General features: G+C 41.7%; 1 protein-coding gene across 2 annotated transcripts in view; it reads left to right on the forward strand.

Moving 5' to 3' along the window:
* Window positions 1-13,361, forward strand: part of SEMA3D (semaphorin 3D) — a 241,232-nt gene that overhangs the window by 104,923 nt on the left and 122,948 nt on the right. For both annotated transcript variants that reach the window (XM_075558471.1, XM_075558470.1), the window contains exon 3: window positions 7,739-7,899. In XM_075558471.1, the coding sequence (XP_075414586.1) occupies window positions 7,739-7,899 (161 nt within the window). The remainder of the gene's footprint in view (window positions 1-7,738; window positions 7,900-13,361) is intronic.

Raw genomic sequence — 13,361 nt, forward strand, 5'->3', positions numbered from 1 at the left:
TTTTAACTATATGGTCTTCTCATGAGAGAAACTGACAACTCCACCCAGTTCAGGATCTCTGGCAATAAATACAGGATTTCAAGAGTATGAGAGCTTGTTCATTTAACAGTCAAACACTGAGGAAGTCTGTGTTACGTAATCCAAAATTTATTAGATTTAATATGACCGGCCACTCCCTTCCTGTCTGCCATGGAGAGGATGAATTTAGCTCCTCAGGTCAAATGTTTCTTGGGCTGAATGAACAATTGTCCTAAGAGACACTAAAAGTGAGGTACAAAGAACTCCTTTCAGAGCAATGTTTATTTCACATAGGAGGTGGATTACCAAGGCCCTTAGCCGTCCTCTCCCATGGAGAGCCATCAGGCTGTGGGTGAGGAGAGCCATTGCTGCTGGTTCCTCCACTGACGGCAATCGGTTCTGTGAAGCCCATTTAACTCTTCTGCATCTCACTGAAGAGTAGCATCTGAGTCCACCAGGGATATTGATCAAACCCATTTGGTTTTATATTAGACTGCATTTTCTTCTTCTCTGTCCCAAGATTTAGGGGCTACTTGCTCTGAGACACCAGAGCAGCAATGGGAATGGAAAGGCTGATGACATTTGCTACTTGGCTTGCCCACAGTGTGGACAAATTTAAACAGAGAGTTCCAGGACCACCCAGTGCTCGCAGCGGAGGGATCCGAGAGATGTGTTGCTTAAAGATCACTCTTACAGAGGAGAGCGCTGAGGTAGCATCATTGGACTTGCCAACACAAATACATAGAAGACATTCTCTCCATTTTACTGCCCAAGATAATGAAAGGTTTATCATATTAAACACCGTTGTCTTTTGACCCAGATGTGTCTATAAACCATATCTTCAGCTTTGGCTGTGGGTGAGGCATGAATCTGAATTGCGATCAATACATTTCTAGCCCTGGTTAAGTATCTGGTAGTCTTGGATGAGACAGCCATTGCCTACAAATTACACTTTTTGGAGGTTCATGAATGGCTCTCATATGCGAAAAATGATCAATTATTCTTAAAAAGACTATTCAGTATTTGTAGGAAATACACATTTTTCTGTGACTTTTGGTAAGTAAACCTGAGATATTAATGAACATGATAGTTATATCCAAAATGCACACCATTCATGCTGATGTGAAATATTTGTTATTTATTATAATTTTGATGCTTGAAACCATCCCATTCTTCTGTAGAAGTTTATTGATCATAGATTAAGAATACCGTCTCCCCGCAACTCCCCTTTACTAACCCATAGCGCTACAGAGGAGGGGGCAGCACCCGAGACGCAGTGTGGGCATTGTACCCGGTCTGACCCCCCACACCAGGGCGTACCATGAAGGGCGCACAACAGAGCAGCACAGGGAGCAAACCTATAAACTCCCTGAGGAATGCTGAAAATAGACGTCGGACTCCGGGGACAGGGCTTGGCACTGCATCAGACCTGATGGGAACACATTCATAGGGATCAGCAGACAGACCTGGAACTACTCATAGGCTATTTTCCCCTTTCTGTTCGTGTCTTTCGATGTCAAATAGGCAGGATAAATAATCCCAAGGAGAAAACAATGGGGCCTACAGTTCCAGGGAGGACAGGGGAGAGGAAGAGGTTGGGGAAAGAGGGCGGGGAGCCAACAAACCCAGGGACAAGGGAACAACAAGATATCTAAAATTGATGACAAGGAGAGCATAGAAGGCCTGGTGGGGTTCTATCAACTGCAATGTAGCCAAGAGGAAGTACAGAGAGTAGAATAAAGGACGAACATGATAGTGAGACAGGAGGAAAGTAAAGAGAAAGTGAAGAAAGGACTAGGAGGCAAAATACACTTATACAAGTATAGACATAGCAGTGTGCATATGTAAATATATTAATATATAACAATAGGGATATAGGTCTATGTATCACATATCAAATATTCTGCATATACTTATTGGTGAAGCATTAAGGTAGCAGTGGACATTGGGCCTCTACTCAAGTCCGCCCTCAGTACAAGAACTCTTTGTTCTAATAACCTGGCCTTCTGTGGTGCTCACATTCCTGACACGATCAGGGAAAACAAACCAGGTGCATACACTAATGTGGTGCCTGTCTATTACAAGATAAAGCATCTGGAGTCTTAAAGGCTTCATGTTAAACAAGTGGCTATCTAGCCAGAAAGTCACAAGGCCCACCTGGAAGAAGCATACCAACACAAGGTGTTGATGGGATCAGGTATCAGGCATAAGAAGACCCAACACAAATAATCATTTTGATGTGAACTAGGCTGGTCAAAATGATGACCCAAAGCCCTTCTGTAGACAACTGGTCATCCCCTCACAGAAGGGTCACAACGGAGTCTAGCAACAATGAAACACACAACATTCCTCTAGTTCTTCAATGCTTCCTCCCCACCATTAGCATGACCCCAGTTCTACCTAACAAATCTGGTTAGACCAGAGCATGCACACTAGTACAGATAAGAGCCCTCGACACACAGAATCCAGGAGAGGTAAACCCATCGGGACCAATGAGAGCAGCGATACAGTGAGAATGGGGAGAAGGCGTGGTGAGAAGGGAGAGACCTGGGGAACATATCAGCGATTGACTTACAGCTCCTCACTCCAGGGGCCAAACAACAGAAATGCAGGCGAAGGGAAACAGTGGACGGTGCACAATATGAAAATAAATAATTTATAAATTATCAAGGGTGCACGAGGGAGGGTGGGAGTGGAATGGGAAAATAGGGGAGCTGATGCCAAGGACTCAAGTAGAAAGAAAATGTTTTGGAAATGATAATGGCAACTTACGTACAAAGATGCTGGATACAACAGATGTATGGGATGTTTTAAGAGAAGTTATAAGAGATGTAGCCCCTAATAAAATGATTTATTTTTTAAAATCCCATCTGAGGCCCTTCCTTCCCCAGCATGGGCGCTGATTTATATATCTGAAGAATTGGAGTAAATGATATATCATTCATATCTTCCTTTCACTTATTTCAGAAATAATTACTTGATATATTTTCTAAGAGTGGACTGCACGAGTGAAAATTTGAGGGCCTGGGAGACTGAGGAAGATTACACACTGGAAATAAAGACAAGAAAGAAAGAGCTGGTCAAAGGGGGTACTAGAAAGGGTGAATGTGGCGGAGCAGGTTAAAGGTCTAAGCGCATGGAACAAAGAAGGCATTTAGAACATAGACGGAAGGGCAGCTGACATCCACGGAAGGGTGGGGCACAGGACAGGCCTCTTCCTGACGCCCCATTGAAGCAACTTGCTCATCCTTCACCCACGTTATAAACAAGGTTCCTGCACAAAAAGCTTTATGAGCTACACATTCTTACACATAACATGCCTGAGCACTCCATTTCGGTATGCAAAACCTGTGAACGTTTTAAAATATTCGATATATTTCCAAAATGCTACTTCTGAAATTTGGGGGTCTTGTTAGCTCTAGGTGTTAAGATACAGGTTCGGGAGTTAATTTTTTTTTTTTTTTTTTTGCCTGCTGGGCTCTAGCTGATGATCTCGTGGAAATAGAATGGCTTTGCTTGGCTTGGCAGAAATGCAAGAAAGATAAGCTGCTTGGGGGAAAGCGGGAACCTGTTCCAATTCTTGTCCCAAGGTCTTTTCATAACGTGTGCGTCAGACGGAGACATTTTCACGTGTAATGTCGAAGGCTAATTATTTAGTTTGGCTACAGAGGGTCGGTGAAGCTTGCTTTGAATCATTTTGATGCTAACCTTGTCAGAAGGCAGCATTAAATCATTTGGAAATGATAATACCTCAGGTTAGCGACTATTTTCGCAGCTGTTTTTCCTAGTCAAATTTATTTGAAACTAAACCCGACAGAATTGGTTATGCTGAAAGAAAATAAAGCAAATGGCTACATCAGCTTTGAATTAATTTTCCCCACTGTATAAATAGGCCAAAAGAAGAAGAAGAAAGAAATGCCAGCCTCTTTCTCAAATATCTTCCTCCTCTCATTGGCAGAGGGTCCTGAAGACAGGGTCTTACTGTCTTTCAGAGACTGCTGGGGAGGCTCACTGCCTTCACATTCTCCACGGGCACCCATACCCCACACTGCAGCCAGACTGATCTGGGTAACACTCCCTTGTAGTCTCTGTCATTTCCTACATACAATATGTGTGGCTTCCAGTCACGGGCATCCAGACCCCTCCGCAGCCTGCCGTGGGAGGCCCTGGCTCTGTGGACCCTACCTTTCTTCCTCGTCATTTCTCACCGCCCGACATATTCTCTAAGTCCCAGTCACACGCAAGGACTTAGTTTCCACAAATATTTATCAAGCGCTTATTTTGTGTCGGTCTCTGAGCTTAACTTCAAAGATAAGTAAGACATTGTTTTGCTTCGAAGGCACCCTCCCACTCTAGAAAGGGTGTGGTAGGTAGGTAGAAATAAGCATAGTGTGGGGTGAGATATATGTTCACGTTCAATCTCCATCTTTTCAGCCTGAGCTAAACTTTCCTCTCATCCCTGCCACACTTCTACCTCTCCCTGTAAGCCTGTTCACCAGCGTTTTCCTTGAGAAGAGTCTGCCCAAGCCATTATTTCAATCATTGTTAAGGTTTTGTGTATACTTTATTAGAATTTCTTTTCCATTTCTTGGGGCCTATATTCTCAAAAGTTTGTAGAAAAGTTCCATTCTGTTTAGTTCCATGACTCCACAAATTTTTGAGGCCTACTCACATATATACATATATGAATAGTTTTAAAATATCATTTCAATATTTTTTGAAATGGAAATAATCTAGTCACCAATTTAGTTTATTGGAATATGTGATGTTATTCTTCTTCAGTAGAATTTATTAGACTTAAAGTGAAGTTTATTAATAGTAATCAAAATAATAATTAATATTTATTAAACTCTTCTTATCAGGTATTTTTCTTAGAACAACATACAAATTACCTCCTTTAATTATCCTGAGAATTCAAAGAGTTAGAAAATGTTATGTTTTTGATAGATTGTATATAAAATTTCAGATATGTCAGCTTTATTATCATTAATAATTATAAAAACTCACTTTGTTCCAGCCACTGTTCTAATGTGAATTATACATTAACTGATTTAATCTTACAACCACATGGCTTCTACCATGGTTTCTACTGTTGGTCTCATTTAGAGATGAGACAGCCTAGATATGGATCTTCTGAGTGACATTTTCTAGATCACATGGCCAGGGAGTTGTGCGGCTACACTGTAACCCAAAGTGTCTCCAACTAAAGTCTTTTTCTAACTTACACTGAGCATGCTCCACTTTGTAGGTAACACCGCAGTACATGACTCTACACTGTTGACTATAGACACTTGATATGAAATAATCAGGATTTAGATCATATAAACCTTTTTCCTCTAGTTATTATTTGGATCAAGAGACACTCCTGGGAATCCCCTCACATACTTTCTGTCTTACCCATTTCATTTTTATTTGTTAAGCAAGGGGAACTCCCATGGAAAGTGCAAATTTGGCTGATTGAATGAAGGACTGTGTCAAAAGTATGCTATTGTTAAAGTTTTATATCATATATATTTTTTTAGTACAGTATATCTATTCCATCCTTCTTTCCTCAGTTTGTTTTTTTTTTAGATTCGGGATCAGTTTGGAAAGTTTATCGGCTATTGACCCTGCGGAAATTTGCTCACTGCTCTTTTGGAACTACTGAAAATATGATCATAGAGTCTCTGGTCTGCAGAGATTAAAGCTACATGTAGCATAAAAGAAAACCCATTGGATAAAGTTTAGACTTCTATCCGGTGTACACACAGTAGGATCCTTAAATATGAGTAATTTATGGTGGCTAAAAACAATCTCACTTGAGAATTTAAATTGTATCAGACCTTTTTCAGCATACTATCTCTACTAGTCAAAACTAAGACAGAAATCTAGCTTAGTGACCAGGGAAAATGCCCCTTATCCCGTGTACAGTAGAAAAAGCTTGAAAGTAATGCGAAAGAATATGAAATAAGAAAATTCCCAGTTGATGTTTGGAATGCCCAACCTTTAACCCAAAGACACCTATTCTATTCTTCTATTTTATAGACGTTAAAGTGTGATTTTTAAATTGCTGTGTCGGGTATCTTGAGGTCTGTATCTGAGACATTCTCTTTTTCATTGTTTTTCCCAAATGGATAATGAATTGCTTTAAAATAGTAGATGGATTTTAAGGTCCAGTATAATGTAAGGAGTGACACTGTGGTTAAGACATTGACGAGGACCCAAAGCTCAGCAGGTGCTCTGCCCCGTGAGCTCCCCAGGAGTGAGCCGTGGAGGTCTGCGTGTGAGGAGGACAGGCTAGGCAATCCGGTAGGGCGTTCGACTCAGTCTCGTGTCGTAGCTGTGACTGAGAATGGGGCTGAGGCCACCCAACAGCAACATTTCCTGACATGATCTAAGTGATGAATGATGAGAAAAAAATGCGCTCACTGCCATCGAGTCGATGCTGACTCATATTTCTATTTACTACTCTAGGATTATGAGTAAATGAGAGGAGATAGTAAGTGTCTATAGTAAACTCTGTTGAAGAATTATATTTAGATATGATTCTGTCCATGCAGCAATTAAACTGAAACAGCAAATTAGGATCCACAGATGTTTCAAGGAGATAGATGGAAATAGAACAAGAAATGTAATCTTTGTTGTCAGCATTACTACCATCGAGTTTTGGGACTTAAGCCATGTAGCTTCACCTCCCTAAGATGAAATTCCTTTATTTATATAAAAGTGGGAATATATATTAATTGATTTTAAGGGCTTTTCAGGTTTTAAAATTCTGATCTGATTTCTGGGTCAGAAGTCATATCTCTTTTTAATCATTTGTAGGTTTGGATGTATTTTCTTTCCTTGCCTTATCTCCTGGTGCATATGAAATAAGGACAGGGAGATCTTCCAAGCACAGGGATCAATCTAAACACTATCAAAGGGAGTGAGCAAAAAAGAATAACAACAACAACAACAACAACAACAAAAGCTTCCAAGATTTTTCACTCACTAAGTGTGATAGTGACCTTGACTATATTAATTTCATCAGTTTGCAACTGTTGCTATAGGTCTCCTTGCCATTGAGACCATGCTGACCCTTTGTGACCCCTGTGGGTTTCCCCAACCATAGAAAGCCCAGATGCGGGTGGTTTGAACTGCTGACCATGCACATCACATCCCGACACATAACTACTGCATCACCAGGGCGCATTATATACAGGCTAAATTTGTAACCAACACAACAAACAAGCTCTCTGCCATTGGGTCTATTCAGACTCATAGCAATCCTATAAGACATTACTATAGAAATACGTTGTGTGTTATAAACTATGGTAGAACTACATCTGTGGGTTTCTGAGAGTCTAACTCTTTACAGGAGCAGAAAAATTTGTCTTTCCCCCACACAGTGCCTGGTGGTTTTGAACTGCTGACCTTGGGATGTGCAGCAAAACCATGCAGCCATCTACTATGACAGGGTGGGAAAATAGTTTGCCTTTGATTGTTTTTATATCTGCATGCTATCTGTTTGCTTTAAGATCCTGTATTTTTATATGTTCCATAAATACTTCTTCAACAACATGCAAATATAATAAATTGCATCTGTTTTGAAATGAGGAAGGACTGTATATAATTTCTCATATTTCTAAATTGGAACTTTCATGCTGCATACTTGTATTTAAAAAGTGGGACAGTATGTGTATTGAGCCAAGTAAATATTTACCTCATTAAACTGTTTTCCTTCCTTCCTTTCCCATAGACTTGCTGCTTTCCAATAGCTGCATTCCCTTCCTGGGCTCCGCGGAAGGCCTGGATTTCCAGACGCTGCTGTTAGATGAGGAGAGGGGCAGGCTGCTCCTGGGCGCCAAGGACCACATCTTCCTCCTCAGCCTGATGGACCTAAACAAAAACTTTAAGAAGGTCAGATGATTTATGGATACTTGATTAGATTCGTTTATCAAAAGCTGTTGTCTTTTCCTTCTACCCTGATTAAATGGTTCGATGTCTAGGGCAGTAGTTCAATTACACATTGAACAACAGAAGAGAGGCCTGTTAAAACTTCATGAAGTCTATGGACAGGTTCTGTGCAGTGAGTGAATAAAACGATAAATCCTTGAAAAGCTGATTCATAAAAGTAGTTAAATGTATATGAGTTGATATCATGGAAAGGCAAATTTTATGGTTGATATTTTTTCAAAAAAAGTAATTTCCTAATGCCAAAGATAGCATTAGTGTTAGAGAATGTTAAATTGACAGATAGACACGCTTACAATTGCTCCTGTGCTCTCAGAGCATTTTAACACCACTTTGCTTTCCTCACACACAGACTGCGTATTCAGACAGGCTTCTCCTCTGGCCTCCCCGCATGTAAGCAGTGGGAATGAATAATGACCCTACTAAGAACTCACAAAGAAAACTTTTATGACTAAAAATAAATATACGTCTCTCAGTGATGCAAATGACTAATGTGCTTGGCTGCCATCGGAGAAGTGGGCAGTTGGACTCCACCCAGACGCTTTGGAAGAACGACCTAGCAATCTCCTTCAGGCAAACCACTAGACGTAAGAGTGTCACAGAGCACAGTTCCACTCAGGGGCTTGCCATGGTTCACAATCAACTAGATGGCGGGGGAAATAAAACAAAGCGCAGTAGTTCTAAACTTTCAAAGAGCAACTGTTGCTTTCTCATATACTTTCAGGGAACAATGCAGTAAGCCAAACTATCTGGTTTTCCTATAATGTCTACCTAGTACTATAATGTCTACCTAGTACTGTATCTACTGCCTCAGATTTCCACTCGTAGTGACCCTCTATAGGGTTTTTGCAACTGTATTTTTCCAAATCACTGGCAGCCCAACACCTGACCCACAGCGCCACCAAGGCTCCAGCTAGTGCTTTGGCAAATACCAATAACTACATAAGCAGAGATGAATACTGTTATATTTGTTCTTTTTTAGCTTTAATAATAGATTATTAGGTTTAGGTAAGAATTTACACAGTAAATGTCCTTCCTTAAAAAGACGTATTTTTGTACCAATTGTTCCATATTCTTACCGGCATCGATCTGGGTGATGTGACGGTGTGCCGGAATTGAGGTTGATGTCCAATGTCATTGGTTCTCTGTCTCATGGGTTCCTTTTAATGTCTCTGTGAAGACTATCAACAGTTATTTTACAAATTCTCATAATGTCTGTTTATCTAGACATGTTGTAGTTTCACGATTGTACTTGAAAAGCATGTGTTCTGGACATATGACTCTGTTGGACAATTACTTTCTTTTAGTTTTATGACTGTCATCCTATTGCCTTCCAACTTTCATGATTTTTTTACTAAGAAATCATTCTTATTATTGCCACTTAGCAATTGTTCATTCATTTTAATTTTTAATTTTTTGTGTGTGTTCATTCATTTTTAATGAACTGCTCTCAATTATGTTTTTGCCTCTGGATTTAGAGTCTTATAATATATCTTGGTGACTTTCTTTGGGGTCTGAGGAAATGGTGTGCATCCATGTCCAACTTCCCATAGCTTCACAAGCAGGAAGAACAAAAGCCTCCGCATCTGCCCAATGATGATTCCTATGTGGCAAAAGTCATACATGTTGTGGTAAATGGCAATGGCCCATCCTTCTTTACCTACTCTGATGACAACTTTTACTCCTCTGCCTCCTCTATATCCTGGGCTTCATAATCCATTCCCATGCCCACATGAAACTCACAGACAATACTCACATGAAGGGTGTTTATTAGGGAAGTTGATAGGATACCACAAGTCAGGCCCAGCAAACAGGAAGTATGTGCATATTCATTGGTCTCTTCAGCCAAATCTCCCTCCAGTTCTCAGCCTCTCCTCTAACTGGTAGGTAAGTCTCTCTCCAGTTCGAAGTCTCTCATGATCCCTTGGTCTCTGCCTCCATGGCATCTAGTTGGCTGTTGTTCTGTCCCACAATTCCATATTCTCAGGCCCGATGAGGAGGAGTACCGTATCATCTTGGTGCATCTCTTCTGAGTCTCCATATCATAGTCCCTGTTGCATCTGGTCTTGGTGGCTTGTGCCATTTCCGGAGATTCCTCTGTCTGCTGCCATTGCAGAGTGGCTTCTCTTTATAGCCAGGGTGATGGTAATGGACACTGGCTAATCCCCTCTATGAGTATTATAAACACCCCATTTGCATAGTCCCACCTACTCATTTGGTGGTAGTTTTAAAACTTCGGTAGAGGAGCCATTAAGACATCTCACTCCACCACACATGCCTCCACCCTCTATCTTTATCCTATACTCACCCCACTCGCTCCCACTGCAGTCTACTTCTCTGCTGGGATTGATCACGGATGGCAGTGGCCACACAGAACCCATAGACAATGCAGAAGAATATGGAGGTTCATTAAGGAAGTTAACAAGTTTATTAAGGTCCTTACATGTCAACATCAGAAAACAATTAAGACCCGGCCCTTTCGTCTCCAGTAGCATCTTTTCTTAGACGTGTCAATAACCACTCCTCTCTCTCGTCTTCAGTCTCTAAGCCACACGACCCCCTTCAGTCTCTGCCCTACTTGGGCAAGTGTTACAAATCTCCTTCAGTCCTGACAAGTGAAGCCTACCACTGGAACTCTCTCAACTTCCTTATTCCGTGGGTTGCAAAGCGCCCTGCTGTTTCATGATCCTGGTGCTGTGGCTTCTGGTACACCAAATGCCTAAGCCACACATGCTCTGCTGGAGGCTCTTCTTTCTTGAAGGTCATAGTATTTCTCTGTTCTTGCCCCTGGGATGGTTCGCTTTTAAATCCAGAAGAATGGCAAACTGACCAATCCCTGAATTAGAGCCTTCTAGACCTTATTTGCATGGTCCTAGTCAATCATTTGGTGGGAGTTAAACTGATTACAGATAGAAGAACCATATCAAATAGTTTCCCTTCACTATAAACTCTATGCTGTATTGGCTTCAGTGAGCTTCTTGAGTGTAAACTTTGTCGTCTTTCATGATAGCAAGACTTTTTTTTGACAATTAATCTTCAAAGGTTACTTCTACACTATTTTTTCTCCTCCTTTGGAATTCCTATTGTGCACATACTATTCCTCTTCCCAGTATCCCACATAACTCTTAGATTTTCTCCATTTTACTTAATTATTTTCTCTGATTATTCCTCATACAAATTAGAATTGCCTTTTAGTTTTCAATTGATTCCCTTCAACTATTATGTGCTTGTTTTCAGCTAATAATCAGGGTATACTGTTGTTGTCACTAGATAGAGTCTCATTGTTCATTTATGCCATCAATTTGTTCTTGCATTATTTCTTTGAATTCCTCGAGGTTTTCGTCTATATTTCCCTTGCTCTCTGGGGATCTCATTCATGTCCTTTTGAGTCAGGCTCATGCAGTGATATCACCATTTCTTTACCAGAAAGGTCTCCTGCCCTTCTTTTTCGCCCACTTGCTTAAGCCATCTTACTTTGTTCATATGATTTTAGTTGGGCTGTTGACTAATACACTTGCATATTTTAGTGATTATATATGTGTTTCTTATATAGTAGTTAACATTTAAAAAATGTATTTGGAGCTTTGTTTCTTCTTCTTCAGTTTGAAATGTCTTTCTTGTTAACCAAGAATCCTAAATCCAGCAAAACTATCTATCAACTATGAAGGAAAAATAAAGTGTCGTTCTTCATCTGTGTTTAGTTGTGGTTGTGTTGTGGTCTTGATCACATGTGACTTTAGAAGAATGTCGTTGGCTGTGGGATTTTCATTCATTAGTGGATGTGGTGGGTTTCACCCATGTGGGAATGCTCTAAACGGGTTAGACCCACTTGTGTTCCTTTAACAGATGAAGTGGAGATGAGAGAAGAGTTCCTTCCCCTGATATTAGGTGACAATTGTTGGGTGCTCAGGGCGCCTTCACACCCATTGTGAAATCATAGGCGCCTTCCGAGACAGTGCTCAAATTGATGCAAACTCCAGAAATCATGCAAAATAGTCTCTGTATCCACTGGGAGGGAGTGCGATCCAATAGGATTGGGTAGGTCTGCTGTGCATACCTTGGAGCCTCAATAGGTGATGGAGTAGCCAGGGATTCCACTGCAAGTAAGGGAGGCTTTGCAGAAACTGGGTGGAGGACGTGTGACATCGAAGGTGGGTGGATGTTGGAGGAGGACACTCAGATCGCCTGCATTACTGTCGCGGGTCTAGGTATAGCCAGAGTGGCAGGGGTGGAGAGAGGGAGGTCTTATTTCTCCAGTCAGCAGTGTGGCAGCGACAACACACAGGGGTGACCATTGGACTTGCAGGATGAATCAGAGTAGAGCAGGCACATGTTTCCTGCACCACAGGGAGAGGTAGTGAAGGTGACCAGGATGTACTTTTTGTGCTTCAAGGAATGCCTGGTACACACAGTTTGGCTTGTGTATATCAACAGAAGCCTTCTTCGCTCAGAGAGGATCATGGTGGCTTTACCCTATGTCTGCACAGGACTCCTAGATCTCACGGTAGGTGATGAGGATGGCCAGAGTTATGCAGAGATTTGAGAACTGCCTGTATCTCAAGGAGAAGCCCTGGTGGCCGAGCGGTTCCACATTGGGCTGCTAACTGCCAGGTAAGCAGTTTGGAACCATCAACATGAGCTGTTCCTCGGGAGAAAGATGAGCCTCTTTACTTCATGAAGAGTTACAGCCTCAGTAACTCAAAGGGCACCTCTACCTTGTCCTATAGGGTCACTATGAGTCATGGCGTTGACTCAATAGTAGTGTTTCGTTATTTATTTATTTCATGTGTCTCCAGTATGGGTTTGGTGGGTGTAAGTCATTCTGGCAAGCTTCATCTCACGGGACTCCTACACTTTGCAGAAGAGGAAATAGGCGGGGCAGGGCTTGTGACCTTCAGGATGGACCTTGCACCACAGAGAGGGAGGAGGTGCCTGGCGACATTGCATGCATGTGCTAGAGTCTCTTGAGGTGGGTGTGACAAGGGCGTTTGACCCTTGACTCCATGGCCTCTTATTCAGGACGTGATATAGCAATTTGCAGGCAGGGTGACTGCTTACACCGGACCAGTTCTGAGAGGGAGGCTTCTGTTGTAATTCTGTTACTGACTTTTCTCAAAATTCTCTTGTGAAGATGACCAAATGCCTCCACACATAAACTGTCTTTGCACTAATTTCCAACAGGCTCCCTTCTTGTACTCCTCAGTGGCCAGAGCTGTCCTCTGTGCCTCTGTTCCCATTCTTGACTCTCCTGAAAATGGTCACTCCCTGTCTGCGCTTCCTGTGATTTATCCAAGGACCCATAACTCTCTTTGTTCTATTTTCTGTGGAGGCACTTCTCTGGGGTTTCTTGGCTTCAAGACTATTCCACTCCCATGCTCCGGGGTCCCATCGTTGTGGTATTGTACCCA

Source organism: Tenrec ecaudatus, chromosome 9 (genome assembly GCF_050624435.1).
Source record: "Tenrec ecaudatus isolate mTenEca1 chromosome 9, mTenEca1.hap1, whole genome shotgun sequence".
Classification (NCBI taxonomy): Eukaryota; Metazoa; Chordata; class Mammalia; order Afrosoricida; family Tenrecidae; genus Tenrec; species Tenrec ecaudatus.